A 12,945-nucleotide genomic window follows, 5' to 3' on the forward strand; every position below is an offset into this window, starting at 1 on the left:
ATTGGTGATATGTTATAACTACAAATAAGAATTGGCCTATGATGCATTTAGATATGAAGCCAATATGATTATGGTGTGTCTTTATGTTGATGAGATATTGCTGACGGAGTTGTATTTCTGAAATGAACAAGTTCAAGAAGGTGCTGATGAATGAATATGAGATGAATGACCTTGGAAATATGGTATATTTTAGAGGGATGAAGTTTCTGCACCAACTGAAATATGAACTTGAGTTGCTGAAGAGATTTTAGCGGATGAATTGCAAATATACAATTACACCTTCTAAGACAAACCATAATTTGGATTCTGATTCTAGAGGTGATGATATAGATGCTACAACTTTTAAACAGTTTGTTGGCTCTCTAAGATATTTGTGCAACACCAGACCTGATATTTGTTATGCAGTTGGAATGGTGAGTAGGTTTATGAGTAAACCAAAGTGGGCACATTACCAAACTGCAATCATGATACTAAAGTATGTGAGAGGAACTCTGAAGTATGACATTTTGTTTCCATCTAGAGGGTTAGATGATGTTGAGTTGATATGCTATTCAGACTCTGACTGGTGGGGAGATAGAGTTGACAAAAGAAGCACTACATGATACTTGTTTAAGTATATGGGAGCCCCCATTTCTTGGTGCTCCGAGAAGCAACCAGTTGTTGCTTTGTCAACCTGTGAAACTGAATACATAGTTGGTGCTTTGTTAGCTTGTCAAGGTTTTTGGCTGATGAATTGGCTGTAGGAACTGAAGTCCAAGGCGAGCAAACCAGTCAAGATGATGATAGACAACAAATCTTCCATAGTCTTGCAAAGAACCCAGTGTTACATGAGAGAAGCAAGCATCTAGAGACAAAGTTCCATTTTTTGCGTAATCAAGTTCAAAATGGAAAGCTTGAAGTTGTTCATTATAGCAATCAGAAGCAACTTGCAGATGTTCTAACCAAGACGATTAAAACGGAATACTTCATCAATTTGAGGAAAGGAATTTGTGTTATAGTTTTAGACTTGAATGTAAATCAAGAGATGGTTTTGAATGTAATTCAACATCCAAGTTAGTTTAGTTTTGAATTTCATTTACTTTTGAATTTGAATTTGCATTTAATATGAATTTGAATTTAATTTGGGTATTTATATAAACCCAAATGTATTTGCATTTGTAACAGAATTCAATTCTTCTATTTTTGAGAAAGTTAGTTAGAAAAATTTCGTCTCTCTCTCTCTCTCTCTCTCTCTCTCTCTCTCTCTCTCTCTCTCTCTCTCTCTCTCTCTCTCTCTCTCTCTCTCTCTCTCTCTCTCTCTCTCTCTCTCTCTCTCTCTCTCTCTCTCTCTCTCTCTCTCTCTCTCTCTCTCCCTCCTTATTCTTTCATCTTCATCTTCTCAAATTCTTGTACATTGTTAATGAAGGTTCATTGTTGAACTCCAACAATACGTGTCATCCAAATTCATCCAAAAAATCTTAACACATTTTTCCCCCTTCCGCAAAAGAACCTTGTTTGTAAAGTCACAATCTTCTTCCAAACTATAACATGTATTTTAAGAAAAGACAAAAATATATGGATATCATTAGACAACTGAGTTGAGCAGATGTCACACTCTTATATATAATATATATTTTTTTAAATTATTAAATAGCCAATATATTTAACTTATATAATAGATTAACCACGTTAGGTTTTTAATAAAAATTTAAATTTTGTTCATAATTAACCTAATAAAAATCGGAAAGAAAATGCTTTAAGAGTAATAATTGTTTAAGGGTATATTTGACAAAAACAAAAACAAAATCAAAATTCTATCGCTCAAAAAATGTTTTGCATAAATAATGAAGAGATGAACTCACTTGTTCCTTCAATTCTATGAACTCACTTCACAGCGAGGGACAGAGACATAAATTTGATAATACAAATAAAGAAAAAGAAAAACATCATCAGACTTAACTTATTGTTTTTTAATTCGGCCCCTACCAATCACAATCAGGTATTTACTCTCTATCTCAAGGGTTTTCATCTTCTTCTATTTCTATAACCCTTTCACTTTTTTCTTCTTATTCTTCTACTTCGTTTAATAATTCTATATATATCCCTTCTATTTCTTCCTAATTATTTTTATCATAAACGATCCTCTTTTTCTTCCCAGACTCGCTAACTCACGGATATTATGTGATTTTCTCTTCCAGGTAATCAATTCTTCTTTTTAATCTTTCCTTACTCAATAATTTCTATTATTCATTCAAAATAAGTGATTTTTATTGTTGGGTGAGCCATATTAGCATAATTAATTGCTTTGATAGAGTAACTTGATAATCAGAGTCTCGTGTATAGATTTATTAGATCATTATTAACTTAATTATTTACACCATTTTAAGATGCGTGTATACAAATTCAATGCTCTTTAGATAGTGCAGTTATGGTGTTTGTCAAAATTAACTTGTGAGTGGATGGTCTTGCTGTGTTGTTAGTAGGGTTTTAAAAAAGGTCGCGTCGCGGTCGCATAAAGGTTTTCACAGTTTCGGTTGGTATAGGGGTCGCGACGTTAATTGCGGCCGTCGCGGTGTGAATTAACCACAATTTGTTCTTTAACATAAAAACAGTGATAACGGTATAGGTATCGGCATCTTCCAGTTTTCGCTGTCGTGGGCTGTTTTTTAAAACCCTTTGTCATAGACTAGATGCATACTTCATCTATTGCGTCACTAATATGTTGAGAGATTGATGCCATTGGCTTGGTGGACTAATGCTATCCTATGTACGATGTTGTGTTTGATGTTTATATACTGCTTGCTTATAGAAATTGATAGGCTATTAAGGTGGCTGATGTTGTTTTTGTCGTATATGCTTTCAGCAGTTAGCGAACCTTGATCATGGCAGATCTCAAAGAGAGGTTACTGCCACCAAAACCTGCATCAGCTTTTAACTTGAGAGAGGCTGCCGGTCGACCAACTGCCTCTGGAAGACATCCTTTTCAAGGAGTGGATGTTTTGGAGGTGAAGAAGCGAGGCCAAGGTCTTAAATCATGGATTCGTGTTGATACGTCTGGAAACTCTCAGGTTATGGAGGTAGACAAGTTTACTATGATGCGGCGATGTGATCTTCCTGCCCGTGATCTTCGTCTTCTCGATCCTGTGTTTGTTTATCCGTCAACAATCCTTGGTAGGGAGAAGGCCATTGTTGTAAATCTAGAGCAGATACGATGTATTATTACAGCAGATGAGGTTCTTCTCTTGAATTCCCTTGATAAATATGTATTGCAATATGTGATTGATCTCCAACGAAAGTTGACAACAACTGGGGCAGGCGAGGTTGGCGACGTAGGCGAGGTCTGGCAATCAGACAATTCTGACATGAACCAAAGGAGAGGCAATAGGAATTTTGAAAATTTATATAGCAACACTTCCCCTGATTATTTACCTTTTGAATTCAGGGCTCTTGAAGTTGCCCTCGAGGCAGCATGCACATTTCTTGACACCCAGGTTAGTAAAATTACATAATTAAATCAGAGACTAACTTTTGTTGGTTTTTATATTATGAGTTTTCTTTCTTATTCTCTTAAGTAACTTACTTTAGAAGAGAGTAATGGTTATTACTATGCAATGAACCAAAATCTTGTATTTCTATAGAATTGAGATTCTGCATGCAATATGGGGAAGTGTTATAATATTAAGGACAAATCATAAATGAACTTGTATGTGATTTTTATTTATCTGATGATGTATATTAAACGTTGTTTGGATGTGTGTCCATTAGTTGAGGCCGGTATTGAAGTAACTGCATTGCTACCACATACACATAGCACATAACTTATCAGAATTGTATAGATTGCTTATCAGAATTAGCTTCTTCATTTTTGATATCTTTTAAGACAGTTATGGGTTGCTTTCTATTCACAGTCAGGAGACCAGTGCCTTATATCGAGGAACTCTTGTAACTGATTGAATTCAGTTCAGCCAGATTAAAATTAGACAAAAATCCCCCTTTCTCCCCAACTCTTCTCATTCACACGCTTTAGTTAATTTTCTAAGGATGCCATTGCCAAGTCTTTACAATATGCTATCTTTTAGAGAAAACCAGAATGTATAACGTTAAAAAAAGAAAAAAGCATGTATAGTACTAAAAGAGTCGGTGTTATTGCATTTTTTCTTTCCCTTCTTTATTTGGTTGAGTTTAAAATACTCTGTTCTAATCTTCATCCTTTTTTTTGAACAAACTTAAGGAGATGTCCTCACTTTTCTTGTCATTGGTGTCATGTTTGATTCATATAGCCGGCCCTCGTAGTGGGATAGAGCTTGATTGTTGTTGTTGGTGTCGTGTTTGTTGCATTCTAGGATACATATTTCTTTATAGCTAGAATTGTGAAGCCACACCTTCATATTCATGTGTTTTACAAAGCTACGGGATGATTATTTCTCTTAATATTTGAAAAGAAGGGCAGCACAAGAAATTATTTGAAAATGTGCTAATATATAAAATTATGCTTGCTTAGGATATTAAAATTATGCTTGATAAATTAGTTAGTAACATTCTCTGTTCCATTTGCAAAAGGCGGCAGAGTTAGAAATCGAGGCTTATCCGTTGCTGGATGAACTGACATCAAAGATCAGTACTCTTAATTTGGAACGTGTTCGTCGGTTGAAAAGCAGACTTGTTGCCTTGACTAGGAGAGTTCAGAAGGTGATGTTTCATTATATGAATATTCTTTCTTCACAATTTAAAATGACGTACCATATTTGCTAAGTCAATATTGTGAATTTGTATAATAATGTTCAGGTTAGAGACGAAATAGAGCAGCTCATGGATGATGATGGTGATATGGCTGAAATGTACCTTACCGAGAAGAAAAGCCGGATGGAAATGTCTTTTTATGGAGATCAGTCTATGATTGGATATAGATCAGCTGATGGTGCATCCATCTCTGCTCCAGTCTCTCCTGTTTCATCACCACCCGACTCTCGGAGGCTTGATAAGAGCTTGAGCATGGCTAGGAGTCGACATGAAAGCATGAGGAGTACCGAAAGTAATACGGAAAATATAGAAGAGCTTGAAATGTTGTTAGAAGCATACTTTGTTGTCATTGACAGCTCACTAAACAAGTTGACATCGGTAAACACACATTATATTAACCTTTTTTTTCCTTCCAAATTCACCGCATTTTATGAATCACCGTTTCCCTTTTCTTGTTTCAGCTAAAAGAATACATCGATGACACGGAAGATTTCATCAACATTCAACTGGTGTGTTCTGTTTTTCTCTCTCATATTAATAGTAAATTATCAAACAAGAATCTATGACGCATGTTGATGCGAACAAATATAGTAATATATTTATTGTTACAGGATAATGTGCGGAATCAGCTTATCCAATTTGAGCTTTTGCTCACAACTGCAACATTTGTGGTTGCAATCTTTGGAGTGGTGGCAGGAGTATTTGGGATGAACTTTGAAATTCCATTATTTGATGTCCCATCTGCATTCCAATGGGTCCTTATAATAACCGGAGTCGTTGGAGTTTGTATATTTTCTGCATTCGTATGGTTTTTCAAATACAGAAGACTCATGCCGCTTTAGGAAGCTACACCAACATATGAACGTGATTAAAACGATGATGTTTTGTCTAAATTATTCGGGTTCTCAGAAGAAAGGGACTCTGATAATCTGGAGTACGATGTTTTTCATTTTTTGCGTTTGTTATGCGATCATAATTTTGAAATGCAAAGTCAGGTCATATAAAAGAGCCATTTTCTTCTATATTCATTTTTGTCTCAAATTTAGGATATTTTGATTTGGCAATGTTTGTATAGTTATACTAAATAATTGATTGGGAAAAGCATCTTCTTAGTTCCTAATTTTCTTTCTTTCTTTCTTTCTATACTTTAGCTTTTAGCGGCATGAAATGTATGTTTTGGGTGATGCTGAGAAAACGACACTTTGAATAGAACTTCAAATAGCGTGATATAGAGGGTGCCATGATAGCAATATAAAAAGTATTCACATGATTGACTATTTATAAGTAAAATATTATAATACTCCCACTTATTGAATAATTTTTTTATAATTTTGTAGGTATGTTAAAAAAATGAGTGGTGTAGTTAATATTTATAAAGTGTAGAGATATTAGGGCTAATAGGCGATTTTTGTTTTTTCTTCTGTATTTTTTTTTATAAAAATTGACCTTGCCACTTAAAAATTAAGTTGTTTTAAACCTTGTGAGAATTTGATTGGATAAATATGCCAATGTGGTGCGTTGATTTTTTTCATTATTTTAATTAGGGGGATGAAAAAAGATAATCAAAGTTTTGCAAGTCTAGAATCAAACCCATGCCATGAAGTTGAAAAGATGGGAAAGTTTCTTAATGCATCTTAGTTGATCTTAATTGTTTTTATTGCATTACGTGACTTTTCAAAAATGTTTTTAGTTTTCGGAGAAGATCACATCTCTTATACATTTAAGTAAGACCATTCTGAGATGCGTCATATATGTTGGGTAATTTTTATTCCGAAGATGTATCTCCGAAACATTTTAAAAAATACCTTAACTATTTACTAGTTAAGTAGAAATTCCGGCGATGCATCTCCAACATTATGGGCGACATTTTGAAATTTTCTGTCACTTTTGCATGTTAGATATTTTCAGAGATGCATCTCCGGAAATATATGAATAAAGAACCAGCTGCATGATCACACAACCATCTTTGACATAGTTGATTTTCAATCAAATCCTTCATCCTAAAACTCTTCATTCCCAATCCATTTTTTCACTCCAAATCTCCGTCCTTTTGGTTCATTACGTCACGTGGAGCAAAAGAAGATATCATTTTAAGTAAGGGGGATGAAAAAAGATAATCATAGTTTTGCAAGTCTAGAATCAAACCCATGCCATGAAGTTGAAAAGATGGGAAAGTTTCTTAATGCATCTTAGTTGATCTTATTTGTTTTTATTGCATCACGTGACTTTTCAAAAATGTTTTTAGTTTTTGGAGAAGATCACATCTCTTGCACATTTAAGTAACACTATTCTGAGATGCGTCATATATGTCGGGTAATTTTTATTCCGAAGATGCATCTCTAGAATATTTTAAAAAATACCTTAACTATTTACCAGTTAAGTAGAAATTCCGGCGATGCATCTCCGACATTATGGGCGACATTTCAAATTTTTTGTCACTTTTGCATGTCAGATATTTTCAGAGATGCATCTCCGGAAATATATGAATAAAGAACCAGCTGCATGATCACACAACCATCTTTGACATAGTTGATTTTCAACCAAATCCTTCATCCTAAAACTCTTCATTCCCAATCCATTTTTTCACTCCAAATCTCCGTCCTTTTGGTTCATCACATCACCTGGAGCAAAAGAAGATATCATTTTAAGTAAGGGGGATGAAAAAAGATAATCAAAGTTTTGCAAGTCTAGAATCAAACCCATGCCATGAAGTTGAAAAGATGGGAAAGTTTCTTAATGCATCTTAGTTGATCTTATTTGTGTTTATTGCATCACGTGACTTTTCAAAAATGTTTTTAGTTTTCGGAGAAGATCACATCTCTTGCACATTTAAGTAAGACCATTCTGAGATGCGTCATATATGTTGGGTAATTTTTATTCCGAAGATGCATCTCCGGAACATTTTAAAAAATACCTTAACTATTTACCAGTTAAGTAGAAATTTCGACGATGCATCTCCGACATTATGGGCGACATTTTAAGGATTTTGAAAGAGATACAACTTTGATGAAGACACTTTTCTCATTTGAAGCTCACATAAAAAGTTAGCCAATGTGGAATAAGTGAACATATGGCTTGACACTTAGAATTTTTTTTGATATGTTAAAATTTCCAAACTTTCACCTCAAAATTCATCATGATACAAAATTCAAATGGAAAAGTGTTCAACATAAGAGTTGTTCCTCTTGATCTAACCTTTCTAAATAGTCTAATTTCATCCATTTTTGACAAGGTTTGAATGGTCTGCGCATGACTTGAACATGGCATCATCATTTGGCAAGGATCAAACTTCAAATAGTTGTACACATTTGCCTTGCATTCCAATTCACTTTCAGACTTAATTTCACTTGATTATGGACCTAATTGAGTGGCTTCATAGGCCTGTACACGCCCATGCAAGCATGCATCATCCATTGCTAAATTTGGAATTTGAATTTGAAGGTGCAAATATCATGAGCCGCAGCTATAAATAGAGGCCTCTAGCATCAGAATTAAGGACCCTTGCACGCCAGCTTTGCTCCAATACCTCTAACCCTCACATTTGAAAGGAGAAACTTGAGAATTTTCTTTGAAAATTGAGTTTGAATCTCACTGTTTTGAGATTCAAAACTTCAGGGATCCAAAGCTTTTGTTCAATTCTAAACCACTTCTGCAAGCTTCCTGAGTGAGATCAAGCAAGAAACAAAGCAAGAGCAACCGAGTTTTGCACAACATTGAAGGTATTTTCCATATTTTTTCTTCTCTTCGATTCTCTCTCAATTCTCTTTGATCTTTGGTTGTCTGAAGTCCTACCAATGTAGGCAAGAAGATTGAGTTGCTTTGAGGTCAAATTGAAGTAACTCAGTTCATGTACCTCAAATTTCAACTCCATGTATCTCTCAATATACTTGGAGTTAGGATGAATTGAGGTCAAATTCGTGATCAATTCCATTTTTACTTGAAAATCATGTCCTTCTTTTTCATTTTTGTGATGGTGATGAGTGGACCAATTCGGCCAAGGTCGCCTGAGAAGATGACCGGTGCTTTGCTCCGGTGATGAGCTGGATTGTCCAGAGCCACATGATCATTCCTATTCCTTTTTGTTTTAATCACGAGCGTTGGTTTTAAATACCGTTCGTGTGGCGCGCTGAGTCGTGTACATGGTGGAACGCGTGTTTTGATCCACTTGATCTGCCACCTCAATTAATAAGGGAGATCAAGTGGTCCACGTTTTTTCTGATTATTTGAATTTCAGTTTATTTGCTTTATTTTTATTAATTCATATTAAATTTAATATTGATCAAAAAAATATGAGAGTTTCACCATTTTTTTTAAATAAAACCTTTTTTCATTTTCTGAATTAAAATTATTTTTTGGATCATTATTAATATTTTTCACGATTTAATTGATTTTGTGAATATTTTTAATTATTTAAAAATACTTTTAAGTTTCCAAAAATTCTGAATTTTTTTCTCCAAGGTCCTTTGACCTTGTTTGACCTATGATAAATCTCATGGCCATTTCTTTGGTGTTTTGATGAGGTTTTAGGAAATTGACCAACCATTATTTAATTTAATGCATATTTTTATTATCTTTAATTGTTTAAATGCCAAATAAATTGTGTAGAGTCATTTTAATTGACTTTGTGAGTTTGACTTGTGTTGTTGGACCTTGGTGAATGTTGATTTGACTTTGCTAGGTTAAGGTCATTGGATTTAGGGGATTGATGGAACGTACATTCCATCTCCCAAAATGAATGAATGATCTTCATTTGGTAAAAGTCTTCCTTTGACCAACTTGTGTTGAATCCATTCCCCCTCCCTCTTCATCTCATTCCCATTCTTTATTCATTCATGTCATTGGACCTATGATATCTTTATATTCTAAGGCTAGTTGATTGCAAAATCAACATAAGTATGGATGAGATTAGGTCCCCCACTTTGCATATTCTTTTTGTGTGTAGTAGGTTTCATGAGCATAGTCCATTATACTATGTCTCTAACATGCATTAACACCAAAATTCTATTGCCCAACCTCAAATAGTTGTGACTTCTACATAAGTCCAATTACGATTGCTTAGCATAGCGCTAAATTTGTGACGCAAAGGGCATAAATTATAGTTAGTGAGATTGTAAGTCTCCCCTCTTTCATGGTATTGTGTGGAAACTTGACCTTTTTTTCTTTCTTTGGAAGATGTCTTGGTTTAAGGATCCATGTTTGTGATAAGTGGGTTGAGTATTCTCCAAAGAATGACTTAAACAAAAATAAAGCAAAATCAATACTAACTTTTAATCAACTAACAACTAACACTTAATTTTAAGTCATTTACTTTTAATGCACTTTAACTTTTAAGCTTTATTCATTTGCCATTATTCATACCATTCAATTTGTTTACTTTAATGCCATTTTCACTTTGCCCATTTGGGCCATATTTTGTGTTTGTATATACTTGTGTGTTTGTGTAGTCTTTTGACCTTAATATACATAATAAGAACAAAAATCCTAAAAAACATTTTGTGTGGACTGTTGGTTTGATCTGGGACTATTGGACTTAGAATTTAGGCAACATTTCCTACGCAAAGGACTTGACCAATGCCAACTTTCATGAAACCAAGTGCTTGTGAAGTGAACATTCATCTGATACAAAATATGAAGATTCATTTGAGTTCATCTGCAACATGATCATTGTGAAGCTGTTATTTTGAACCTGTGTCTTATGTCATCTTTGAAGTCATCTGATACACGGGCAATTTTGAAGAAAGATCATGGAGTTGCTAAGCTTGGATGGGCTATCTTTATTTGATGCCTTACTCTCCACCTTACTATTTGTGTATTGATATTGCTTGATTCTAAAGTCTAAGGGAAATTTGGGTTTCTATATGACATTCTTGTCTATTGGATTGCGGCCCATTGGTCAGATCTTTTCAACTCTCAACTTTTAAATTTGTGCCAGACGGAACTTATGTTACAGGTAATAGAATCTTTCACCATCTCTTTTGGGCGTTTGACCCATGCATCAAAGGTTTTGCATTCTGCAAACCTATTATTCAAATTGATGGGACTTGGTTATATGGAAAATACAAGAGTACATTGCTTATGGCGGTTGCACAAGACGACAACAACAATGTCTTCCCCATTACCTTTGCTCTGGTTGAAGGTGAAACGGCTGGTGGTTGGGGTTTCTTTCTTCGACATCTCAGAGCGCACGTGGCTCCACAAGGCAATCTCTGTTTGATTTTTGATAGACATGCTTCCATTGAGAGTGCCTATAAGAACCATGACAACGGATGGCATGATCCTCTATCTACGCATGTCTATTGCATTAGACATATTGCACAAAACTTCATGCTTGCAATAAAAGATAAGAATCTTCACAAGAATGTGGCGAATGCTGGGTATGCTCTAACACAACCGTCATTTCAATATTACAGTGATGAGATTAGACTGCCTAATGAAGATACAGGAAGATGGCTGAATAACATACCATTAGAGCAGTGGACAAGGGCATTTGACGGAGGTTGTCGATGGGGCCACATGATAACAAACCTTGTGGAATGCATGAACAGGATATTCAAAGGCATTAGGAATCTGCCAATAACCGCCTTGGTCAGATCAACCTATTGTAGGTTGGCTTCTACGTTCGCAACCAGAGGTGAAAGATGGAGTGCGGTGTTAATATCTGAGCAAGTATTCAGTGAGTGTTGCATGAAAGTCATGAAAGAGGAGAGCATCAAAGCTAGCATACACGCTGTAACAGTTTTTGTCCGTCATAGGCAAAATTTAAGCGTCCAGGAAACAATGGACCACAACGAGGGGAGAGAAAATTTAGCCTATGCTGTCAGACTAAACAGAAGTTGGTGCGACTGTGAAAAATTCCAGGCCTTCTGCATTCCTTGCTCCCATGTCATTGCAGCATGCGCATACACTCGCCAAGACGCTTACAACCATCTACCTAATGTGTACAAGGCCGTCACTGTCATGAATGTATATAATAAAAGCTTCTCGGTGCTATCAATGGAGGAATACTGGCCTCAATACGAAGGTGACATAGTTTGGCACAATGACGAGATGCGTAGAAAGAAAAAATGACGACCAAACATCACACGTATCAGGACAGAAATGGAACGATAAATAAAATGATAAGACTATGTAGTATATGTCGTCAACCAGGACACAACAAGAACAACTGTCCCAATCGAGGAGCATCATCTGGGTCATAATCTTTTTGTAACATTGTATTTTTGTAACCTTCAATTTTTATATATCATTTAGTTTTTGTTACAACGAAGTTCACAACAAACATCACTACAACATAAGCATACTGAAAACAAAATATTTCTAACTGATTACAACAATCAAAATGATGTCATCTCGTCCGAACATCATTTCCCTAACATCCTTATCAGTTTTCATTCGCATTCAACCAAATATACGGCCGAGTCTCTCAATACTTCTAATTTTTTCCCCTTCTGGTATTTTCCCATCTAACCAACAAACAACTCCCTCTTCAGTTGATCGAAAGTAATGATGTTCCAGAAGAGCATCAACATTTGAGGGTTGTCTCTCGTATAAATCACTTTTCCATAGCGGCGACGAACACAAAACATGATTGCCAAATGATGAAATGAGATGTGGAAAAATGATTCACACAACACCTCTATTTATAACAAAAAAAATTGCATTTTACACTTAGGTGTCAATCCTATTGACGCCTCCTTTGAAAAAATACACAAGGGCGCCAATTGAATTGGCTGCACCATGTGCCCTAGCCAATCCAATTGGCGTCTGCACTCTATTTTTAAGAGAAGGCGCCAATAATTGACGTCTCCTCCTAAAAGTGGGGTACTTTGAGATTTTTTTTGAAAACAGGGTTATTTTAAAAATTATCTTAAAAAATTGAGTTATTTTCGTAAAAAAATCGCATTCGCCTCTAACTATAAGTTATTTTTTATTTTTATTTATGAAAAATGACTTAAATTATTTCAATAAAGTCTTTCAAATTGTATTAAAATTAATAGTTCTATTAAATCATTCGATCGATAATTATTTAATAATATTAAATATAAATATGTGAATTCGAATTCATAATATTTTATTGATAAAAATATTAATTTAGAAATAAAACAATTAAATGATTTTTTTTTAGCTTTCTAGTAATTGTTTGGTCATGGATTGGACATGATAGACAAATTTAATAATATTTTAGTCTAAGATTTGAATTTCATCCGTTAATAAAATAATAATTTT

At 34.8% G+C, this 12,945-nt stretch overlaps 1 protein-coding gene across 1 annotated transcript; it reads left to right on the plus strand.

The window, feature by feature from the left end:
- Positions 1-1,984: 1,984 nt before the first annotated feature.
- Positions 1,985-5,839, plus strand: LOC127087654 (magnesium transporter MRS2-1). Its single transcript, XM_051028577.1, has 6 exons — positions 1,985-2,177; positions 2,843-3,470; positions 4,540-4,668; positions 4,765-5,097; positions 5,181-5,228; positions 5,331-5,839. The coding sequence occupies exons 2-6, from the start codon at positions 2,862-2,864 to the stop codon at positions 5,559-5,561; spliced, it is 1,350 nt and encodes a 449-aa protein (XP_050884534.1). The 5' UTR covers positions 1,985-2,177; positions 2,843-2,861; the 3' UTR covers positions 5,562-5,839.
- Positions 5,840-12,945: the final 7,106 nt, after the last annotated feature.

Source organism: Lathyrus oleraceus, chromosome 5, assembly GCF_024323335.1.
Source record: "Lathyrus oleraceus cultivar Zhongwan6 chromosome 5, CAAS_Psat_ZW6_1.0, whole genome shotgun sequence".
NCBI lineage: Eukaryota > Viridiplantae > Streptophyta > Magnoliopsida > Fabales > Fabaceae > Lathyrus > Lathyrus oleraceus.

What these genes read in the sequence shown, in the direction of transcription:
- LOC127087654 (XM_051028577.1), top strand. Translation starts at nt 2,862, where the DNA reads ATGGCAGATCTCAAAGAGAGGTTACTGCCACCAAAACCTGCATCAGCT. An exon ending in CACTAAACAAGTTGACATCG is followed by an intron (nt 5,098 to 5,180) that starts GTAAACACACAT and finishes TTCTTGTTTCAG; the next exon opens with CTAAAAGAATACATCGATGA. An exon ending in ATTTCATCAACATTCAACTG is followed by an intron (nt 5,229 to 5,330) that starts GTGTGTTCTGTT and finishes TTATTGTTACAG; the next exon opens with GATAATGTGCGGAATCAGCT.